The 25,158-nt window shown below is 44.1% G+C and overlaps 1 protein-coding gene across 1 annotated transcript in view; it reads left to right on the top strand.

Moving 5' to 3' along the window:
• Positions 1 to 3,933: 3,933 nt before the first annotated feature.
• Positions 3,934 to 25,158, top strand: part of LOC108599515 (protein still life, isoforms C/SIF type 2) — a 51,983-nt gene continuing 30,758 nt past the window's right edge. The window contains 4 exon segments of the mRNA XM_033293397.1: positions 3,934 to 6,303; positions 15,008 to 15,153; positions 16,767 to 17,046; positions 18,016 to 18,147. Coding sequence (XP_033149288.1) covers positions 3,952 to 6,303; positions 15,008 to 15,153; positions 16,767 to 17,046; positions 18,016 to 18,147 — 2,910 coding nt within the window. The 5' untranslated portion in view covers positions 3,934 to 3,951.

The following is a 25,158-nucleotide window of genomic DNA, read 5'->3' as shown; positions in this document are numbered from 1 at the left end:
TATGTTTGTAGTTGACGCTTGTTGTTTTTTTTTTATGCCAAGCGCTGACAGTCAAGCTCATGTTATGGCTGTTGTACTTGTTGTTGTTGTTATTATTGTTTGCCTATATTTTTAGCACGAAAATTTAAATCTCCAACGCAGAAAAAGTTTTGCCTGCGCCTTTCCCTCTGAACCTGTCGTTGGCTAATAAAATACATATCAACAAGCAAATGGGCGCAAGCAGCAAAAACACAACAACAACAACAATAACAATTGCTGTGGCACATTGAAAAGGCAGCGCCTGCTGCTGTTGCCAGTAACGACAGCAACAGCAGCTGCTGCTGCTGCTACTGCTGCAAGGGTAAGCAGCCCAGGCAGCCAGCTAGCAACGTCATACATGTGCAAGGATATTATCAACGTCATGCACACACACACACAGTAACAAATACACACGCACACAAGACAAAGTGAGCAAAGGGGGGCCAAAGAGTTGGCAACGACATTTGCAGCTGCAGTTGCTGCTGTTGTTGCTGCTGTTGCTTAGCGCCGTGTCCAATTTCTCATCAAACTTTTGACTGCATGATAAATTCATTAGAATTTATTCAGCTTCGAATAACAAATAATTTGCGCCTTGCAGCGTTTACTTGCCACTAGTTTCATTAGTTGCCGCTGGCTAAACATTTTTTTTCGAGTTTAATGCGCGTGTATTTATAGCAAATTAGTTTGTTGTTAGTTAATGTTTGGCAGCGAGCAATTGATGCAATGCACAATAACAAGCCACTGAGCATTTAATTTAATTATAAATTTTAGCTCAATGAGCTTTTGTGGCCCTTGGCAAGCTTTGTTGTTTGTTTTCATACGAAATAAATTATAATTATTTATAAATATATATTATATATATATATACTATATATATATATGTGTGTATATTAAGTAGCTTAGCTTGAGAGCTGCGCGTCTCGAGTGCCTTAATAATTTTAATCAAGCAAACAACAGCTTAAGTCTACTTCAGCTATTAAATATTTCATCATTAGCCTAAACACTACGCCCAACTTTATTTTTGCTGTTTTCGCTTTTCTCTTTTTGTTGCCAAACAATCGAAATAATTTATTACAGTTGCTTAGCTGGCTCGTTTATAAAAATGTCATTTAAGGTTTTTGTCTGTCTGTGTGACAACTAAAAGTTTATTTGGGCGAATCAAGCGCTAAATTGCTAAACAAATGCGCCCAAACACCTTTTTGCGTTGCCCGCAGTTTCGCCAACTAGTTGAGCCCAAACTCTCTCTACGCCCCGAACTAAACACATGGCAACTTTAACTTATCGACAAGTCGCATCTTAAGGCCAAAAAACTTTTTGCGCTGCCACCAACAACATTCCTAAGTGTGCTCTCAGCTTCAAAAAGGCAGCTAAGACGCACTAATTCTCAACTCTGCTGCAAGTTCGTGCGTTGTTTGTGCTGCTTGTGTGCGCCCCAAAAAAGTAGGCTATAAAAACTATCAACAGAACTCGGCGGCAACCTGCAGAAGATTTCCACTAGAGCTGCCTGCAGTAACAACAATCTGACAACAAACTGGCATAAGCATAACATAAAAATAGGAAAACTTCTTTTTTAAGCAACTTTTGCCAAAAAAAAAAAAAAAAACTGTGGATCATATAATCCTTTCACTTAACAAGCAAACTTTTGGCAACAGACCGAAAAACTTTGCGCACTTCTTCGACTAATACAAGAACAACTATAACTACTACTACTACTACTACAACAACAATAAGCAGAACAGTTATGTTGTGCTTTGCATAAACACAAGTCCGGCGGAGGCTGCCTGGCGGGGGCATTGCATAGAGAGAGCGAGAGAGAGAGAGAGAGAGAGCCACAGGATGTGACTTACTGGAGCCGACGCTCACATGCCTGTGGAAATTTATGCATTCGCTGCCAGGCCAGAGCAAAGTATTTATATATGCACAACTCTCGCTCACACACACACACACGCTCACATGTGTCTGTGTGTGTGTGCAGATAGCCAGCAAATTTATGCTAGCAATATAACAAACAAAATATTTGCGCACGAAAAGTCGAGCAAAAAGTTTTGCTGTTCAGTTTTTTTTTTTGTATCATTTTGTAGTTGCTGGCAAAACTTAAAAATAGCAGTGGGAAAATAAATTTTGAAATAAATATAAAGGCTAAGGCTGCTGCACAAAAATGTTGTAGTTGTTGCTGCTGCTATGCTAATTAAAGGCAGCAACATAGACTAGCACTAGGCCTACACATTGCTGTATGTGTGTGTGTGTGTGTGTCCTTGTGCCCAAAAGCGTCAGCGCATAGACAAAAGCCTAACCCTGAAAACTGAAAACTGCTGGCGCAAATAACAAATGTTAATTGTTAAATATTTTAAGGCAACAAATAAACAAACAAACAAACTGCCGCAAATTTAATGCAATTAATTGTAAATAAGCAGATAAATAAAAACTAAATAGCAACAACAACAACAACAAACGTATAACAAACATATAAATAAATAAAAAGTAACCCAAAAAAAAAAACGAATTTATTTCAACTGCTCGCGCTGTCTGTAGCTGTGTCTATGTCTGTGTGTGTGTGTGTGTGTTTGCAACAAGTAAAATAATTAATTATAGATAAATGTGTGCGACGTGTGCGTTCAGCTGCAGCGAGAGCTACGCAGCGCCAAAGATAATAAATAAATTGCCACAAAAGTAACAACAACAACAACAACGAGCAACGAAGCGACGAGCAACGCGTTTAATAAATGACTGCAATGCAAAATGAGCTTTTAGTTTAATTAATCACTGCATAAATAAACAAAATACAAATACAAATACATATGCATAAATGCGTATCCATGTGTTCAATTCACTTGCAACAACAACAACAACAACGACAACAACAACGCGCGTCATTAACTCAGCAATAGCAGCCAAGCAGCTTCAACTATTGTTTAGTCGTCTGGGCTTAGCCACGCCCACGAATTTAATTAGCCCACGTTGTTGTTGCTGCCGCTCTGGCTGTTGCTGTAGTTCATTCTGGCCGCCCAACAACAGCAACAACCACCAACACATCACCACCAACACCCAGCAGCAGCAACGACGACGCCACACAACGAGCAACGTCTCAACAGCAGCGAACCCAACAACAACAACAACAATCTTAGCACCCACAACAACAACAACCCGCACCCGCACCCCAACCCCAACCCCAGTCAGAACAACAATCCGAGCAATCTCGTTGCCGCCGCCGCCGCCAAGCAAATCGTTCACGACGGCCTCACCGTCAACGTCGGCAGCGCCGCTGGCGTCGACGGCGGCGGCAGCAGCAATAGCAGCAACAGCCTCGCCACCGATCCAAAGAAATCCTTCTCGCTACACTGCTGTTGCGTGATCGTCGACATCACCCCCGTCTCACATCCGGTGGCACGCCTGACGTCGGCAACAACGGCCTCGGGAAGGGACGCTAGCGCCGCCACTGGCGCTGGCGCTAGCGGTGGTGGCGGTGGCCTCAGCTTAGGCTTGGGCGAGAACGTCTCCCAGCTAGCCAGCCAACTGTTTCGCTTTGGCAGCAAGAAGCGCACCGGCGTCTGCATCTGCAATGCGCAGTTTCCGCTCCAGACAACAGCCCATCATGGCTCACTCGATCGCCTGCTGCAGCAGCAACAAGAGGCGGAACTCCAAGAGCAGCAGCAGCCACAAAAGTCGCAGCAAATTACAGGCGAGCGTTCCATAAGTTGGGTGGTGGATGGTGGTGGCGCGGGCGCGCTGCTGACCGCAGCCAGCTCCGATGAGAGTGAGGAGAAGACTAAGAAGCTAGAGGATGCGCCGCCACGCCCACCAGCGCGCCAGCCCGCCAAGCATAGCGTGCGCGAGGAATTCGAACGCGGCGTTGAAGTGGAAAAGTTTTATCATCAGATCAATGGCGACATCTTTGAGATTACGCGGCGAGTGCGCGCACGCGATGAGGACACCATGGAGCAAAAGTGCATCAAGCGCAAGGGCTCGGTGCGTTTGAGTGAGCCGCACTATGTGCGCCTGCCCGAGCCACAGAAGCCACAGCTGCCGCCCAGACGCCAAAAGAGCGCCGAGGAAGTGGCCATGCCCAAGAGCGCGCTGCGCCAGAGCAGCGCCAATGAGCAGCTCGAGTGGTTCGACCGCAAGGCGCAGCAGCGTCACTCAGCGCGCAGCGCCGAGGGCGGACAAGTGCGCGAGGAGACAATGGAGTGGCTGAAGCTGCAAAAGACGAGCAGCGCGGCTCAGCCCGCACGCACCTCGAGCGGACCCAGCGAAATCACCGTGCTGAAGGACGAGCTGCCCGACTGGCTGCTGGAGCATTTGCCGCGCCAGCGTGAGCGTCAGTCCAATGCGGACAAGCCTGTGAGCTCCGCCTATGCCAAGGCGCTGGCCGAGCTGCTCAAGAAGCCGCTGTCACGCCAAAGCTCCGGCCCAGGCGCCTGCGAAGTGTCGCTGCTCAAGACGGACATTGTCGAGTGGCTGACCAAGATGCAGACGAGCGTGGCCAGCAAGTCGACGCGTCGCTCGCACCATCGACGCAACGGCAGCAGCGGCGCCACTCCGCGCTCCAACTCGCAGGAGGATCACGCGGCCAGTGAACACGCCACGCTGCAGCGCAAGCGCCACTCGCTGGGCCACAGCGGCGGCGAAAGTGGCGCCGAGGAGCTGCCGCTCCCACTGCCGCCCATGCTGGACTGGATTGCCTATCCGCTGCACAAGCTGCACTCGCTGGGCAAGCAGCCCGGCGGCCCGCCGCCCGCCACACAACCGCCAACCAACGTGCCCAGCGGCTACGACGTGCCCGTTGCGGCCACGCACACGCCGCTCTGCCAGGAGCAGCGGCGACGCGAGGAGCGCTCGCGTGAGCGTCGCCTGCGTCACTCCGCCAGCGAAGTGGTGGGCAGCAGCGCTCAGCCCAGCAGCAGCAGCGCACAGCAGCTGGAGCGGCTCTATGCCAAGCCGCACAAGGAGCGCTATCAATATGTGCCCAAGGAGCCGTCCCATGCCAGCGCCAGCGCCAGTGCCACGGCCAGTGGCAGTGGCAGGTCCAAGCGCGAGCGCTCGCGTCGCCATCAGACGCAGCGCTCCGCCACAGTGACGGACATGTCTGTGCCGCGCGCCGGCTCCACTGTCATGGGAGCAGCTGCAGCTGGTGCGCCAGCTGGTCATAAGCGCAAATCCTCCAGCGCGGAGCGTGCGCCACGCTCGCGCTCACCCTCGCCCTGCACTGATCCCGCCTGCCCGCTTCTGCCCATTTGCACAGATCCCCACTGCCGCTACCAAGAGTGTCGCGCTCGTCGCTGCCTCACCTCCTCCGCCAGCTCGGTGAACCTGGCGCGTCATCAGCAGCTGGCCCAGGTGCAGCTGCATGCGGTGCCCGCGCATCTAGTGGGCGGCTCCGATGTGACCACGCCCAGCACCACAGCCACGCCGCCACCGCCACTGCCGCCCGTATCGAGCATACCCGAGCGTCGGCTCGTCATCTGCCACGAATGCCGCTCCTGCGCTCCCCTGCTCAGCTGCCAGAATCGCAAATGCCTCAATGCCGCCAAGTGCAACTCACTGCCTCGCTGCGCCGCCGACTTCAATCGCCTGCGCACCTCGCTCGCCCAGCCGCCCGCCACGCTGGACACGCTCGACTCCATTGAGCCGGCGCCGCTCGAGCTGCAGCTGCAGCCACTGCCAGCGCTCAGCTCGCCCACACGTCCGCCGCACTACCGCAGCAACTCGCAGCCGAATACGCTGCAGCGCGGCGACTCCACTGCCTCCAGCTGCATGGGCATGGGCGCCCAGCTGGGCTGGCTGGAGCCGCTGGAGCAGCAGCCCGCGACTGTGCAGCTGCATCATGTGCTCAATGGCGGCAATGGCAATGGCAAACTTATGAAATCCGCCTCGGCTGCCTCGTTGAACTCGCGTCGACGTCGCCACAAAACCGTGCACTTCGGCGAGAATCTGCTGCGCGAGGTTTGCCAGAACCGCAAGCTCATCAAGACGGAGCAAGTGCCATCGGGATCGGCGCCCATGCAGGCCAACATCCAGATGCTGTACAACTTTGTCGAGGGCGTGCTCAGCGCCTGGGTGGACGACGACGAGGACCAGGTGCGCTCCGGCGCCGAGTCGGAGCCCGAGCACAGTCTGGTCGCACTCCAGCCGATTCATCGTTGCAATCGCTTGCGCTATCAGTGCATACGACGCGTCGTCGAGGAGGCCGCCGATCTCCAGGGCACCCTCAAGCTGGGCAACTCGCGCTATCGCCATCGGCACTGGCGCAGCACCGCCAAGCAATGCAATGAAATGTTCCTTCGCAAGGTAAACAAGAGTAGAAAAGTTGAATCTATAGATGTGTGTGAGGTTTGTTTATGAAATATTATTAGATTAAGTTCGAGTGCGAATGTTTATGCAAAGTTTAAGCAAACTCCAAGCTCATGACATAAATGTATTGCATTGTTTCTTATTTGCTTTTGAGAAGTTATATAGTAAACATGATTCTAAATTCGATATATGACAATAACGATTTCTATAAAAATCTTTCTTTTTTCATTTTTTCAATTTGAAATTAAATTATTTATTGCGGCCGGAATCATTCATACTTTTGAATATGACCTATGTATAGCACGTTTTGGGGCAACTTAATCTAGTTATATATAAGGGAGAACAATAACATGGGATCACATGGGTCCATACATATGCTAACTATACTATATACATATTCAATTATTTACATAAGTGCAATGACCCTATCATAGGGAAGGTCAACTGGCCGCAACAACCAACATAGGTGCATCTTTTTACATCGTCTCTCTCGTTGGTTGCGCTTTTAGTTGCCTGGCAGCTGCATTTGTCGTGGTCACGAGGCGTCTCCACATACTCTGGTTGCCAAATTTTATGCATTAACCGTTTCCAATTCATCGCACTTTTAAATTTCTTCGATTGTCCCTGTTGCGTCCGAAATTTGTTGGGTTGGCCGGAAATTTCCCTCAGCGATCTGCCTTGGACTTAACCCTATTTTGTTTAAGTTAGAACTTAGGCAACGTGCCGTTATATTTCTGCAAGAGCGTTCATCTCCATATAGCGGGAAACATCTAGCACGTTATTGGGCCATTAGAGCTATTGTCTAATAATGGATTAATTATATGTAGTCGTATTTTATGTTATTCTTCTGTCAGGTAGATCTGTTGGGTGAATTCTTTTTAATCTTCTTATTGGTAGCGGGTTGAACAGATTGCTAGCAAACGAGTTGGGATGGGCCATGAGTTTGTCCGCCAGTTAGTTTGATCTCGATCAGTATAAAATCGAAAGTCGCTTTTATAGATGCCTGTTTTTGTTTTTTGTTCTGTTACCATAATGCACGCAGAGCAGCCGTGACATGTAGCCACAAACGCACAGTCTATCTTTAAAGCTTGGTCGCTTGAGAGGCTGTACCCCAAGCTTGGATTGCGCATAAGGTCCAAGATCCGGTGATAATATTGCTTGTATGAGCAGCAGGCTTTAGTGCTCATCTGCAAGCTGTTTGGGGCAAGACGATGCCAGTAACGAGGCTTCCTTTAGCTTTAACATAGCCTTACGGTCCAAAATGGACAACCAGTCGGCAATCGTGAACTAACTACCGTTGATGGAGTTCCCATCAATTAAGTAAGAATTTAAGACAGGCCTCCCAGGCGCCAGGCAAAAAGTCCGAGCCTGAACTAATGCCTTAATTCACAGTTTAGCCAATCGATTTTAAACTTGCCATTGTTTTTAATTGCTTATTGAAAAAGTTCTATAGTAACATATGTGCAAATTCCCGATAACTAGTTATTCTCATATCTAATACTATAGTATTATTTATTATTAGTATTATTATAGTATAGTTTAGTATAATTTAGTAAAACATAATTAGATAAAGTTGCCAAATAGTTAATAGCAAACTAATTTAACAGCAAAATACACATCTGAATAAATTGGAATTTTATAAAAAATAACAATTTCTATAGAAATCTATTTGTGCAACAGATTTAGAGCTATTCACTGCTAAGCCTTTTGGCTTAAGCTTTAGCTCTGAATCCAATTTGGGTACACAGTATGGTCTGTAGTCATTCTCAGCCAGTATTACCGAAACAACAATAGATTTTAGTTCAGAGCGATTAAATAGAGAGATACCCATGAGCTGCATAGGTTTTTCAATTGATTATTGTCAATTGATAAACAAAAATGAAATATCTATTCATAATTTTGCAACAATTTCTTAGGACAAAACTAAATGATGTACAGATTCTAGTCAAACTTAAATTCTGAAGGCAACACAGTTCTCAATCGATATGCAGAGTTTTTTTTACAACAAAAATATTTATTGAATTAATGTTCGATTCTATTTTAACTTTTTTAACTATTAATAATTACACTAACCCAGACCTGATTGCATTTTTCCCAATTCATGCAACAAATGTTGTGTCTGTTTAACACTTCCAAACTATAAGTTTATCAAATCTGAAAACAAAAACATAATTTTAATTAAATTAATGTATTCAAAACTTAACGTTAAATGACATTCTTCCTTTCTTAGTTCTTTCATATAAAGTTGCCTCTTATCGAAACGATCTTCAGTCTATATCTAAATCCTTATGCCCACAACTTGCTCAGCTTATTGAGTATACAGCAAAATTCTCAACCTAATTAAATATAGTTGCTGTATATTAAATTAGGTGTACAGCTCTAATTTTAGACTCAATCTTTAATTGAATTTCTAACTAGCTGTGAATTTAAGCTCAAGCCTGCCACAAATTTGACTACCATATAAATAATCCTTAGACATTTTCAATGAAACTGCTTACAACGCAATGAAATTCTGTTGAATTTTAAATGATTCCTGGAAACTGTGGGCAAGCATATTCATATAGATTACTAGGAATAATTATAATATAAATTGTGCAGCGCTTAAGCTTAGTTAAGCCCAACTCTTGTGCAAATTAACGGAGTGCCCTTATTATGGCGCTGATTACAAAGCTGCTAAGCATTTTGATGTGTAATTGCAGCATCTTCAACTTTGAACTCTGCTCTGCCTGAGTAAAGTTCGCACCGGCATTAAGACTCAGACAGCAGCCTGAACTCTTGAACAAATGACTTGAATGTATTGTCGCCACTGCTGGTGCTGCTCTTGTCCGCTCGTCTGTCTGTCTTTTCTGTTGGCTGCAAATTCATTTTGGTTGCCTAACAAAACGTTGATCAAAGCTAAAGCATCCTTTTCATGCTCGAGCTACTGCCACTGCTTGACTGCGCTGGATGCTGCTGCTTTTGGCCATGGCCACAAAAGAGTCAGGCAATAAATTAAAGCATTAGCTTCAGCCCCCAAAAAGCTCTTAGCACTCACGCACACACACACACAGTGAAGCATTTTCATTTAACGTTTGTACTTGTATTTAGTTTTTTTTTTTTGCTGCTGCTGCTGCTCTTTGTTCAGTTTTGTTCTGCTTTACGTTTAATGAATGGCATTGATTGGTCTTCACATGAATCACGGCTACCAAACGTGATAAAAAAAAAAGAGGCAAGCCAAATCTTTAGCCAGATGCAGCGCAAAGGGCGTGGCATCAATGCTGCTGCTGCTGCATTGAAGTGGCAGCTGCTTTGCCACACTTGTAGCAACTTGACCGATTGCAAAATTTAAAAACTATATGCATAGCGCTATGTGTGTAGATTTTAGCTGGACAGCTGCATGTGCTGATTACATTCAAAATGAGTATTCAACTCACACAGACGCTGCTCTTGGCTTCAATGTGTAAATTGTAAGCTGACTGAGCAGTGCACACACAACTGAGTGAGTTTGAATGGCGCATTAGCTGCTGTATCTGATAACTGGCAATACGCGTTGCATATTAATTAATTGCCAGATCAACGTTGGCATTAACTAATCATTATAATGAGAGCGCAGCTGCATGCATTCAAGACAGACACACACACACACTACTACCACTATATCCTCTGCACAAAAGGATGCAAAATGAGAACGCAGTGGATTTTAATTAGCTGCAGTCAGCACATAATTTAAACATATTTTTGACTTGCAATCATTTTCTACGAAACGCGCAGACAGTGGAAATATTTGCAAACTAAATTAAATTTCACATATTAAAATACACAAAGCTTTGCATTGTAAATTCCAAATTAAAAGCTTGAGCTTTGCATTACAATTAAAAAGGATAAAGTTTGCTTTATTAAATTAAATGTTGACTATGAACAACAAGCGAATACAGCATAATATATTTAATAACAATTTATATATTTTTATATTATACAGCATATGGCAACATCATCAGCGCTTGTGACGTCCCCATAAAAATGCAAGCAAGGTCTTGTATTTGAGCTGACCTTGTTGGCATTTTTATGAAGTTGTTACAAGCAAATCAACAGCCGCCAAAATCTTTTTTTTAATATTAAACCATAAGCTTAAACTGTAATTAACGTTGGTGAATTCATTGCATCACCAATAGATAAAACATTAAATTTATATTTCAGAATTGGACAAACTAAAAGTGCATAAAGTGTAAAATCGATTTATTGTATCAATTTGTATCATTAATTTCAATGTTTTTTACGATTTTTACTCTTTCAACTCTCTATGCGTGCTCAACGCTTCTACTTCTCCTGTCTAAATCGATCTGTTAAGTTTCATTTTATGTTAAACAGCTGTTACTGTTAGGCTACTGCTAATATGGTCTACTGCTGATTTTATGTTCAGCCTACATCTATCGCCAATTCATATTTCAAAATAATACAAAATATTAGACTTATCAGCTTGAGTTGTCAACAATTTTAGAATTCTTATTTCAGAATAATAATTCAAACTCATTGTTTGCCCATCAACTTGAGTTGTCAACAACAGCATTGAGCATTTATTTGTATGAATATTAAACAACAATTTTCAAAAGCTAAATAAATGCATTTTAAGCATTTTTAAGCATTTACAATACCGCTGTTAATTAAAATTCGTGTTCGTTAAGCGAGGCTCAACTGTAATAACAACAACCCATTTGTACTTAAGCCTACCCATAGCTTGTTAGCATCTGTGTCGCCAAATTCTCATTAGGCTTATTATGCTACATGTAGTAGGTTTTGATTGATCGCTGTGCAGCAGCCATCTAAGCCAATTAATATATGTTGGCTCGCACAAGCGGCTTGAACATATTTAATCAAATGCCAATGTCATGGGCTGCGTCTTAAGCTTAAGCGCACCATGAATTTCCGTCTTAATCATTTGGCAAATCCCAAATAGCATCTTGGCAGGTTGGAGTTAATGCCAAATTGCTTTTCATGCAGCAGCAGCAGCAACGCCAGTGCAGCAATTTGAATGCACAGCAGACATCGCTTCATTTACAACAACTTAAGATGAAAAAGAGCAGATAGCAAAGAAAAATCAGTGGAAAACGCAAGACGAAGAAGTGTTGGCACTCGCTGCAGATTTTCACGTTGGCTTTTAGTCGAAATCAATTTGCTTTCAACGCAAGTGTGTGTGTGTGTTGGAGCGCTTAAACTTCTTTAATGCCTCACTTAAGCGTTGCGCAAGGCGAACGTGCCACGAATCTCAGTCTCGCTGTTGACAGCTGCCCTGCCCTGGTCTGGCCTGGCAGCATATTGTGAATCTAAGTAGATGCGTGCTTACATATGTGAAATTGTCGAGAGATTGTCAGAGAGAGATTCTCAGATATATGGGCACCTAGGCATAGAGGTTTATATACTGCTAAACACTCTATCAAGCATTGTTATATATACGCGACGCTGATGCTGGTGTGGGGCGATAAATGAAATGATTTTTATTTCATTTGGCAACTTGGCAAATTTGACATTCAAAAGTCATTGATAATTATGGATGAAACGTGAACGACAGACGCGTCAAGGGATCACAATCAATTCTTGATTAGAAAATGTTGCCAGCACCTGTCCGTGCAGCAGATAAGGGTGCCCAAGTGGGCGTATATACATGTATGTGTGTGTGTGCTTGTGTGTGTGAGTAAATTGAATTTTGATTTTGCACTGATGCTGAGATATGGCATATTAGGCCAAAGTAATCAGGTGAGCAGGCACACACACACACACATACACATGGAACATCGCTCCCTCTTCAGGCATAATTTAATCTTTTGTATGTGTGTGTGCGTGTTTTGGGTTGCCCATTTAGGCTTACCCATGTTTAGCAAACATGAAGCAGTAAACTCATTGTCAGCTCTCGTCCCAAGCTACGCTCGAAATTCTACAAACACTTTGCCGATTGTGCGAGCGTGTGCGTGAGTCCTTTTTAGTCCTGGCTATATCAATTAAAAATTCATGAATCATTTGACAAACTCTTTGGGGGGCCTCAAAAATGATTAAAACGAAGCCCAGTCCGGGCCAATCAGTCCATGTCGAGCACTAGGCCCTCAATTGTTTGTGTGTTCGTATGTGTGTGTGTGTCAACAATTCCATATGCACACTAATCTGTTGTAAAAGGGTTTCCGAGCTACAAAAGCTTTTTGTGCTCTTTTTGTCAAGAGTTTTCCATTACATTAGCCTAGCAATTGTTTCAGCCATATGGCTCTATAATGTGATTTTGTTGCCTGACAAGCGATGAGAAGAGATGCAACTAAAAACTGTACTGAAACTACTTGAACACACCTCGCTGACTAGCTGACTGCCTGGCAACGGCCAACGGCAATGGCAACGGCAGAGCTCCTAACAGCAGCAGCAGCAGCAGCAGTTCCGCTCGACAGCTTCCGTTCGGCTTGATGATTTCATGGAAAACTTCATTGAGCAAGCGGAAACTATTTCATTTGGTGCTATAAATGTTATCAGGTGGACGTTGGGTTAAGTGGAAATAGCATGGCTGTTGCTGCTGCTGCTGTTGCTGCTGTTGTAGTTGTTGCTCTTGGAAGGGGGGGTTCATTTTGTCTGCTATACAGTTGAAGCTTTAATCCTTCACGCGCTGACCACAGAAAACTTCATTTATTATTTTCGACTAATGCAAACACATCAATTTGTCGCAAGTAAACACTCAAGTGACTTTCCTTATCTCTGCCAAAACACTGACAGTCGCTCGCTCGCTCTCAATTACATAGAAAGCTTTGGCTTAATGCGCTGCTGCTGCTGCTGCAACATTTTCAGCATGTTAATCAAAAAGACAGAGCGCTGTCATTCGCATTACGCTTTGATCTATAGTATAATTTTCTATTTACATTTTTTCTCTTTTTTGTTGCTTTTTTGCCAATTTGCAAGTCGCAAAATATTTATTGTACACGCTCACGTTTGGGGTATTTGGATGCCTTTGCACTCCTTCGATTAATATAAAATTTGATTAAACTTGCCCAAACGAGAGTTGCGAACGAGCAAAGAGCTCTTTGCTTGTGGGTTAAGCACACACACACACACACGCACACACACACGCCCATGTGTGAGTTTTTGGGCGCTGGTATTGAGCACTGGGGCGTGGCTGCTGTGCAAACAAAAACGCACACGCCACTTGACAGTTGCCTCTGCCGCCCGCTTGCTCACCCACCCGCCCTACCACCGCTCTCCCACCGCTCTCCCACCCGCTGGGCAGTCAAATAAATAACTTGTAAAACATGCATATGAGCAAAAATGTTTGAAAATTGCCAAAATGTAAAGGAAGCGCGTAGGAGCCCAGCCGCTTGTATCGTAGTAACCAAATCCAAAGCCAAGCCACACACACACACACACACACACACCGAGACGCAGACAAAAGGCAAACGAATATTATAATTTATATTATGCGCAATTTATAATTGAAGCGTAACGAATAAACACATTGTAAATTGATTTCCTTGGGAACTCAAATAAAAATGGCATGAAAAGCAAGTGAGCGACATTGTGGGCGTGTGTACGTGAGCATGCGGGGTTGGGTCGCCAACGCCTCTCAGCTCCCTCTCCAGCCACATCCCCAATTGAAACGAATGAATGGGCAAACCAATTTTTATTGCCACGCGGGACACGTAGCGCGCCTTGGTCGTTGCCTCAACTTGATTCCCACACGGACCTCACAGCCTGTCCAGCCTCTCCCTCGCTCTCTCTTGTGCTCGCTCTAGTTTTGCTGTTGCCAAAGCAAAATTGGCGCACTGGGTGCTGGGCGCGCTGTGGTGTGTGGTGAAAGCGGAAGGAAGTTGGGCGGCAGCTCTAGCAGTCAGAACTGGGGCTGGCGACCCGGCCTTTGATGGAATGCTCGTTGGCTGGCTGGCAAGCTGGCTGACTTGCTCTCGTTGCCGATAACATGGCCAAGTAACAGTTTGGCTGGCATAGCTTTCTTTCCCTGCCAACCCCCCCCCCCCACCACCCCGACCGTCCTTCCGCTCACACTTTTATCTTTCGCTTTATTTTTGCTGCTGTTGATTCGTTTCGATTCGTTGTTGTCAATTGTTGTGCCCCGTCCGTTCGTTCGTCCGTCCGCCCGTTCGACTGTCCGTCTCTCTGTCTATCTATCGGTTGTGCTATCAGTCTATAGTCCTGCCTGTCCCCATGTTACTAACTTCACTAAAAATGCAGGCGAGAGAAGACAAATTGCTTTATCGACGACATACGTAACAAATGTTGCTGTCGGCAGTGACAACAGCAGCAGCAGCAGCAACATCAACAACAACAAGGAGCAGCCAGTCAAGCATTATTGGTTTCAAATGGCTTACGGGTCGATTCGAATGGGGTTTTGTGCACACACCCGAACTGCTGACTGACTGACTGGCACTGCTAATTATGACTTAATTATTTCAATTATTATTTCCCAGACTTATTGAATTTTATCATTGCCCATTCACACATGCACACACGTACTTGCTGTCCTTGTGGGTGTAAATGTGGCCAACCAGCAACTGTCACTTCATATTGATTATGTATATGAAGTTGACTTTCTCATTTATGCTCTCTTCACTCTTCACTCTCTCTCAGTCTCTAATCTTATTGATTGCCATTTGTTTTCGCCACACAGAGATATACAAACAAGATTGACTAATTAATGCCAAACACATATACTATATATATATTGCTTTTGGGTATTTTTCTGCAGATTTCGGACGATGATCGAATGAGCCTAACTACTGCCGTTTCGGATGAAGATGATGGCGAAAGTGTCATGGCGTCACCATATAAAGCAAAGGCCACTGGCACCGCTGCATCCTCGTTCAATTGCACGGGTGCTGTGCGTAAAGCTGGGTAAGCTAACTTCATTTAAACGATGAAATTTATGCCTCAACTACTACTTATGTATGTTGCCATAATCAGTGGCAGCCACCAACCAGCCACCTTCTCTCATGGGGCGCTTGCCACACAAGCGCTACGTGTGCAACCTGTCTGCGTCATAAATAACGCAGCCAAATGGGGCTGCTCTCGGGGCTGCCACTTGGAATATCATTCACTGCGATTACGCCACAACGCATTCCATATTTATTATATAAGCATGTAGCATGCATGATGAAGTGTGTGCAAAGAGTTGCGAAGCCAAATGAGGAGCTGATTAGATGCCTGACAGCTTACAACGAATTTATGGCGTCGCGATTGGATCTGCAGATAATCTCTGCCTCAGCCACTTACGTCACTTGCCTGCTTAGTTTAGTTACAGATTGATAGATATCAAATCAAAGATAATCCGTCCTTAAGGTTATAAATATGAGAGTTGTGATTGCGATTGCTATAGATTTTTATTAAAGATACAAATAGCAGTAACTTACTTAGATGTGAAGTCTGGACAAATAACTTTACGATGAGTTCAAATGAATTATGCATTGATGTCTTGACACTCTTCATAATACTCTATACTTTTGAAATTAGCTACATACTGAGTTGACAGGACTCTTATTCTAAGCTAAGTGTGATTTGGGCTATAGAACAGAATATTTTACATTCAGGAGATTTAACTCAAGCCAAGCCAAACCAAAGCAAAACCGCACTGCGACTCTCTAGAGTCCAAATGGAATATTTTAAGACACTGGATATATCTGTCTTATTTCAGCGTCTTGAAGAGATTTGAAGCCAATACTCTGGACTATTATAAAATATTAAATAATTCAATGGCACGCATGGTGCAAAGGCACCGCACCCTCTAAAGTCCAAATGGAATATTTTAAGGCACTGTCTTATTGAAAGCATCTTGAAAGATTTGAAGCCACTGATTCTAGAAAATTTTATGTGAAGCCCCAAAAAATATTAAATAATTCAATGGCACGTATGCTGCGAAAGGTTTTCCAGTATTCCTACATTAAAGTTAGAAATTAAATATGACCGCAATCGGACAATATATTGCTACAATTGAGTCGGAGACAAACGTCTTAGCTTCATACTGAGTTGCCAGAGTCCAGTTCTATACAGAGCTAAGTGTGATTTGGGCTATAGAACAGATATTTTCACATCCAGAAGCTTTTAATCAAGCCAAAACCACGCAAAACAGAACTGCGACTTCTCTAGAGTCCAAATGGAATATTTTAAGACACTGAATATATCTGTTTAGATTTGATGCCAATGGCTTTAGAGAATTTTATGTGAAACCCCAAAAATATTAAATAATTCAATGGCACGAAGGCTTTCCAGTATTTCTGAATTAAAGATAAAAATTAAATCAGACAATATATTGCTACAATTGAGTCGAAGACAAACGTCTCCTTCATAGGCCATAGGCCATAGTCTAGGCCCTGGTCTTGTTCTTAATTTTTGTGTGTTGTTTGGCGAACAATCGTAACTGTTTATCTGCGTACGTGTATCGTTCTACTTGACTGTGATTATTTAACATGCTCTCAACGTTTTTGTTCTTTTGTACACACACACCACCACAGCTTTCTATCGGTAAAGAAATGGTTACTACGCAAGAAGCATCAAATCGAGCTGGCGCGCAAACGAGGCTGGAAGGGCTATTGGGTGTGCCTGAAGGGCACCACGCTGCTCTTCTATCCGTGCGACTCGCGTGAGGGTCGCAGCGTTGAGGCGGCGCCCAAGCATTTAATTATTGTGGACGGCGCAATTATGCAGCCAATACCGGAGCATCCCAAGCGCGATTACATATTCTGTCTGAGCACCGCATTTGGCGATGCGTATCTATTCCAGGCGCCCTGTCAGGTGAGTGAGTGATTGCAAAGAGGGTGGGGTGGTGTGTGCCGCAGGATTTTGGGTGGCTTGCTCAATAACCCTGGAAGTCCTTGAAGCGTAAGACTGTCATGTTGCAATTAGAAAAGGAATCAGCCCCGCCAGCGGCAGCTGCCGAGCATAAAAGCTGGCCTTGTCCAACGACACAACAGCAACAGCGACAACGACAACATTGACAAACAAAACTTGGACTTGAACGACATAGTCAAAAGAGAAGCAGAGAGAGTTTGTTTGCGCAAGGATGCAAGGATATCTATCAGGCAGAGGCTGCGTTGCGTATGCTGAGTTCAGTTCATAGCTCGCGGGCTGTTCGCAGAGACCGCAGCCGTAATCGCCTGCAATGCGAAATGTGTGCCACAGCGACACGTTGCAGGCGTTAACAGTTGCAACTCTCTCTTTCGCTCTCTCTCTCTCTCTCTCTGATATGCAAATCAGCAAGCTTAAAGTGCGATTGAGGCTGGTCTGGCAGCAGCAGTTTGCCTTGAACAGCAGTTTGCATGGTCGGTCCTTGTGCCTAAACTGTTACATGTCTCAAAGGCATACGTTGCTTAATGCTCTATCTCTCTCTGTCCGCTCTATCGCTCGCTCGCTTACACTTGGCACACCGCAACGTGGCCAAACTGTCAAGCTGACTAACTCGCTAGCGAGCTGACGGCCAGATTTGCAACATTTTGCTGCCTGGCTGCTGCTGCTGCTGCTTTGGCTGTCGTCGTGCCCGCTCGGCTGCCTCAGTGATTTGTCATTAAATTTGCATAACTGATAGACAAGTGACAAGGATGACATCGACAACGTACAACGTCGCATAGTCGACATTTGGCGCTGGGGAGTGACGTCAAATTGCTGGCGGTGCATTTGGCTCAGCAATTTTATGACGACTACTATTTGCCTCAACACCTCACTCACTCACTATCTATCTATCTCTTTCTCTTTCTTTTTGGACAGGTGGAGCTGGAGAACTGGGTGAACAGCATACATAGCGCCTGTGCTGCGGCATTTGCACGTCATCGCGGCAAAACGGGCACACTGCATCTGCTGCAGGAGGAGATCTTTCGCCTGGAGAAAGCCATTGAATCGGTAAGTGATTGACAGCAATACTTCAATACACATGCACAAGCTAAAGCGTTCAAAAGGATATTGCAGTTGATTTGAATTTGTCTGCGAAAACTCTAAAAAGCAATTCGTTGATTTATGAGCTCAAGAAGCGACTTGGCCAAAAGTAAACAATAGGCCAACAACAAATATAAAGCCATTAAGTCAATCAATAAAATTATCTTTAAACCACTCGAGCTCAATCAAATATACAGCCGACTCTGCTCCTGCTCCTGCTGCTGCTGCTGCTGCTGACGAAGCTTCATTGATATTCAAAACATGACGCTCTGCGTTTCGGCACCTAATCATTCGTTAAAGTAATCAACTACAAAGGCACACACATGCACATGCATGATTTCTCAACTGGCAAACAAAAATCCATTTCACATTTGCCAATTTTAGTCAATTTCGCCAAGCCAATTTCTCAGTCTCAGAGACTTCGAGTTCAGCTTATGTATTTGCTTTCAAATCAATTCGCCATCAATTTCGCGTTGCGGCTGCCGCGCAACAACATTTATTTGTTTTTGCTTGTTATATGTCTGTGCAGCACTGTGCACAGTGCAATTTATTTGTTTAGCTTTGTGGGCAGCTCCTGCTCCTGCAAAAAGGCAGCAACAGCAGCCGCCTTCGCTTGAGAATACAAGCAACTGCACTTGAAGCAGCGTTGCGGCTTCAGCTTGTACTTGCAACAGCAGCTGCAACTTATAATTTCGCCATTTGTTTATTTATTTTTGCATTATGTCATTCGCAGTGCCACAACCTTTTGATAAACACCCACCCAAGCAGCATATGCTACAGTTGCGGTCTTAGACCCATTACAAGAATACAAAGGGTCTTATAAGTTCTGCATACGATTTGTGCATAACAAACGAAAGCAGACGTGGCATTCATTAGAAAGTATAAATATACTTTATTGGGCTAACGAGCTGTCTGGCTGTCTGGCTGTCTGTCTGTATGAGCGTCTAGATTTCAGCAACTAACAGCGCCAGACTCATCAAACTTGCAGTTTAAATATGTAATTATGTACATCTTGTTACTTAGCTTAGTTTCTATGCCAGATTTATTACATTTTATTTGATTTGCCTTTTTGTTTGTACTTGCAGCAAGTTATTATGAAAGTTATTTCTTTGCTATTTTGTAACTTGCTTTTGCTCAGCCTTTGTACCGGGTCTTCTAATGTCGTCTGCGTCACAAGTTTTTATTTTTTTTAGTTAAATTTACGTTACGTCTGCCTTCGCAACTGTTTATGGCGCTTTTGTTAATCAAGCAATTTAGCATTTTTGCTTGCTTCTGCCATTTCCATTTATTTTGCTGGCTGCTTATAATTCTTGTTTTTGCTCAGGCTGCTTTTGTTATTGTTGTGTCTTGTGCTTAAGACAATTATTTTGTCTGTCTGTCTGTCGGTCTGTCGGTCTGCGTTCACTTCATTCATTCGTCTCTGTCGCAGTTTGACGCCCCCACCACCTCACCGCCTCAGGTCCTTTTTTTTCTAATTTAGTTTTTCTCATTTACACGTAAACTTGAAGTTTGATGTTATGAACTGTCTTCGTTGCTTTCACATTTCCTTGTCCGTTTGTCCGCCCGTCCGTCTGTCTGTCTCTCTAACTGTCGTGTTCGTTATTGCTTCTGCTCTGAGTGTTGGCTGCGGGTGTTGAGCGGGGTAACTGTCCCTTCGGATAAACCATAATTACTTCCTTGAATGCTGCGTTTTTCTCTGCGCTTGCCCACTACAAGTTGCCCAACAGTAGTTTGTGTTAGTTTCTCTGTTTGTTTTCGGCTCCAGAGCTGCTTACCATACTCAAGAGTCACTTGGTAGTCAGCTGGTTTAGTTTTCAAGGGCCACGCCCACTGGCCATAAGTTTTTGCCTTTCATTTCGCAAGTTGCCGGATGAATATTAATTAAATGAGCTGCTGTTCTGGCTGCTGGCCACAAAATGCATTTTACATTTGCATTTAGATTCGCATTCGCAATCGCATTCGCATTTGTTGTTAATTAATTTTGTGTGCAGCGGCAAAGATAATAAAAAATATATTAAAGTGCCGTGGCATTAAACAAAGCCGTACAGCGCATAATAAAAGCAGCAAGCAGCTGAACTGAACCAAACCAAGCCAAGCCAAGCCAAGCCAAGAAACTGTTGAATGAAATTAAAAATGCGAGAGCGAAGGTGTTGCCAGTTGGCGCCCAACGTGGCTGCCTATCATCATTTTATGGTCATGATAGCAGCCGTGGCATGACTCAAAAGAGCAACAGTGTTGTGTACGCCTTTTTGTCTTGCTTTTTACTTTGTATAATGTGGGTGTAGCACACACACACACACACGCATACGCATACGCATACGATGCTGCTGCTGTTTGTCTGCCCTTTTTTATAGCTGTTACCTTTCGGAAATAATCATATATGTGTCAGTGGGGGACAGCACTTTGGTTCGTTTGCTTTAGCTTTTCTAGTTTTTCGCTAGCTATCTATTTTTCTTTCCGCATAAAGCACTCACACACACACACACACACACACACACACTGACGCACACAATGCAGGCGTAAAAAAAATAGTAGTAGCTGCTGCTGCTGCTGCCCGAGCGCATTTGGTTTTTCGTACGCTCTGGTTTTTACGCTCTAATTACGACTCCTGCGACGGCAGCAGTAGCAACAGCAGCCCCCGCTTCAACTATCTACAGGCGCCACAGTAACTGTTTTTATTCTGCTCTGTATGTGTGTGTGTGTTTTTTTTTTTTGTATTCCCCATTGCCGTGACTCGTGTGCAATTGCCATGGCGTGCAGTCTAAACAAGGCTCACTTGCCTGCTGCTTTCAATTTGCAATGGTTGCTGTCATTTCAGCTCAATAGCAGCAGCCACGCCCACACCCCCACCACCCTTCAAACTGCCAACTGTCCGATGCGCACGCCCTCTTAAAGCTTAAAGCGTTAGCTGGCATCAATATTTATATAATTGGGCTAATTAAATGCAGAGCAACGCATTTAATTGTGTAATGCAATTTATGCAATCAACAAAAGTAACAACAAAATTAGTAAGCAAACCCTTTTTTATTTTTATAAACCACATTAAATTCACTTAAGCTACGTTTCATTTTCATTTTCATATGATTTTATGCAATAAACCTGTTAAGCCACAAATGAATTCGATAACAATTAAGCTTAAATTTAAGCTGCAGCTTAAACCAACTGAGCGTGTGTGCATAATGAAATATATATTTAGTTGGGTTTTCAACTTTTGGTTAATTAGTGCGTTGCCTGGGCCCCAACTTAAAGCCACACAAAATATGCTGGCCATAGAGAGCATCGAGCAAGTTTGTGCGAAACAATAAACCAGACCACAGTTGTAGGAGCGAGCGAGAGAGCAAACAACTTTGCAACTCGCAAGTATTTTAAAAATTCATTTTTATTTTTGTGCAACGCAAATTTGTAATGCACGCATAAAGTTTATAATTAACGTAAAATTTAGTGCACAAGCACAACTTTAACTAGCCACACACACAAACACACACAGACACACGCACACACATGAGCGTACATGGGCAGTGGGCGTGGCCAGATCGTTTTATGAACTAGCAGCAAAAACAATAAGACACAAAAAATTTGGCAAATTTATGGCAAGATATATGAGCCAAAAGCTGAGTTTGAATGTCATAAAGCACGCACACATGTAACGATCTCCCTGGCAGTTGTGCACACACACACACACACGCACACACATATAGACATAGAGAGACAGGCACAAACACGTTCACAGTCGCTGGCCTTTTGTTTTGAAGCAAACGTGCGAATATTTTTGCAACTTTTGGTCGCAAGCTGCACAGGAAATGGTCGAGGCATACGGCCTGTTGGCTATGCCAGCACGAAAGACGTTAGCGGGTGATTGTGTGTGTGTGTGTTAGTGTGAGAGATTTGGGGCCGTTAGGTGTTGGTTGCGTGACCCAACTGTTTGGTAATGGAAGGTCCGGCAAATGCGATTTTAGCCATTTTTGATTTGTTTTTTTTTTTTTGGGTTTTTTCTATGGAGCGGGTGTTGGGATTTTCGGTTGTTTTTGCATGCTGAAAAATATGCTTTATGCGTCTGGCATGTGGGCGTGGCATATGCTACTGCTGCTGCTGCTGCCAAATTCAATTCAATTGTCAACAGACTGTGCGAGCGAGACAGCGATATGTGTGTGCTTGACCACAAATACAAACAGGATGGCAGCCTGGCTGGTTGGCAGGCAGTTTTAGGTTTAGGATTCGGTCGACTCACGCACAAAAGCGCTTTAGCTGCCCTCGCAAACCTACTAAGCCCACACACACACACACACTCACACACACACGTTATATAATGTGCCATCATTTTGTGGTCAGCATTTATGCAGGACATGCACATAGCATACAATTTGCAGGCCTTTTGTTGACATTCGCAACCTTTCAGCACCACAGAGCCAACCAGGCACCACCCACGTGCCACCCACTTTATGCGGTTGGTCGGCCTCACATTTGACTTTTTGTGAGTGCCATGGAGCAGGCATTTAATGCACAGACCAAAGTCAAAAGTCGTGACCCAAGCAGCAGCCCCAGCAGCTGCAGCTGCAGTTCATTTAAAAAATTTTTACATTACGTATACGCCATAGTGGCCATAGTGGCCATGACTACGACTATAACTTGCCAGCTCAATATGCTGTTGTTGTGGCTGTCTGTTGCAGCAACAGCAGCAGCAGCAGCAGCAATTCAATAAGTTACTTTGAGCTGAGGCCATTGTGTTAATTGATCGTTATTGTCTTTGGTAGCAGTTTGACTTATGAAGGAACCGAAGCCATTAGTAGCAACAAAAAAAAAAAGAAAACAGAACTGATATCAGTTCATGAGTCCTTTGCCCTGCAGCGTTGTAAACCTGTGCTGGATATATTCATCTATGTCTATCGCCTGACTGTCAATTTGGGCGGCAAGACACCGTCCATACTTATGTTGTATTTGCTATTTGCGGGCATCTTTCTAACACGACTGCGTCGTCCCACCGGCCGTCTGACGGTCGAGGAGCAGAAGCTGGAGGGCGAGTTCCGTACTCTCTGGGTAAACACACCCACACAACACATACGCAGCACAAACTCTCCAGCTGAACTCTACTCAACTCAACTCTCGACTCGCAGCCAAACAGAGGAAGCGGAAATGACAGTACGACAATGACAACGACAACAAACACACACACACATATACAGATACAGATAGACAAGCAGGACAACTAAAAGTTCGCCTACTTGAGCTTTGAGCACGCAAGTTCGCTCTGCCCAACTTACAACAAATGTGCGCATGGGGAGTCATAGCACGAGTGCGATGCTTAATGAAAGCGCAACAACTAACTAAGCAGCGGCAGCAACTACAACAATAAAATTCGCATTAAGTGGGGCGGACACAAGAGATGCTTGTATATACATTTTTTTTGGACAGCAAAAAATAATCATAAATAAGCATAAAGTGTAGCAAGGCGACACAGCTGCAAGGATTTACATTGCAATTGCTGCAATTACAAGCCAATTAACATTGCCATTAACCCTTGAAGTGCACAACGTGACAGCAGCAGCAACAACAACAACAACAAGAGCAGCAATGCTTACGATTAATGTGTGCACATTTCATTTGGCCACACACACACACAGAGAGAGAGCGACACAGACATATAGATAATGTCACGTTGGGCAGTTTATATTTATGGGCGCATATTATTTTGAAGACATCCTGCTACGTGTTGCAAGCACAAACTGTTGACTGTTCACTGCTCACTGTGTTGACTGCTTGACTGTTGCCAGTTTGAGCCATAATTAATTACAAAATTCACTTGCCAAACGTTGCCTGCCAATTGCTGTTTGTCAAATTAGCTATCCGTCTCTCTCTCTCTCTGTCTCTCAAACAATAATGACCAGCAGCTGCTTTATTAATTGCCTCTTGCCACTTGAGTTGTTGCATTATTATAAAATTGATGCTACAGCTGAGCCACTTTGAGTGCCTTGGCCTGGCTCGTATATTTGCACAACTCTGAAGAGCGAGTGCAGTCATTCTGACAAACATTAAATTGACGAATGACTGCCGCAGCAGCCAGCAGCAGCAGCAACTGAAACTGCGGACTATTAAATTTTAAAAATACATTTTATGTGCCGCGCATATGGCGTGAGTTCTAGTGAACTTTATTGTGTTTAAGTAAGCCCCTGATCGTATCAGAGACACTTCAATAGCTTCCAAGGCTGTCCCGCGATAAAATGAATGCCCAAAACAAAGACAATTCAGTTCGCAGTATTAAACTCAGCTACGCATAAATAAGACAGCACATAAATAAGACATAAAAATAAATATAAAGGGATAAATATATGCGTACAATAAAGTCCCCAACTCGTCAGCTCAAGTTGAGGTTTAAGCAAACTTCAGCGCTCTTTACAGTTTTTCGTTAGATTTTGCCACAAAACTACTAAAAACTCATTTAACAAGCTCAATAACAAATTATTTGTATATGAAGCACAAATTTAAAGCAAAAGTATGATTCAGAAACATTTTAATTGAATTGTTCTGCTAACGAACCATTTCAAATAATAACACTTTCATTTAATGATTCATAATACAACATTTAAATACAAACCTACACATAGTTTTAAATACTTTCGACCATAATAAGCTTAATTTTTAGCTCAGCTCAGTTACTATCTGTAGTCAAAATAAAACTCAGCCCCATCGAACGTTGTAGCGCTCACTTCAGCCGCAGCTGCTCACAGCATTAAGCGATCGAGCGCTTTCGAATGTGAGACGCGAGTAGCTCTCCCAAAGCTTTGTGAGCGAAGTGTAGCATACATTTGAGGGCGTGGGAGGCAGCGAGCAAGTTGAGCTTGGACTGTTCATGGTACGATGCACATTGAGCGCTCTCTTAGCAACAAAGCAGCGACGCTCTTGTTTAGCTGCAGTAGAGCGGTCGATCGACTCCAGCGCAAGCGAACGAGAGACTAGAGCAGCTCTTATTAGCATTTGAGCGAC

The sequence above is a fragment of the Drosophila busckii genome, chromosome 3L, assembly GCF_011750605.1.
Source record: "Drosophila busckii strain San Diego stock center, stock number 13000-0081.31 chromosome 3L, ASM1175060v1, whole genome shotgun sequence".
NCBI classification, from domain to species: domain Eukaryota; kingdom Metazoa; phylum Arthropoda; class Insecta; order Diptera; family Drosophilidae; genus Drosophila; species Drosophila busckii.
The sequence above is the reverse complement of the archived record's forward strand: the minus strand, read 5'-3'. Positions and strand labels throughout refer to the sequence as shown.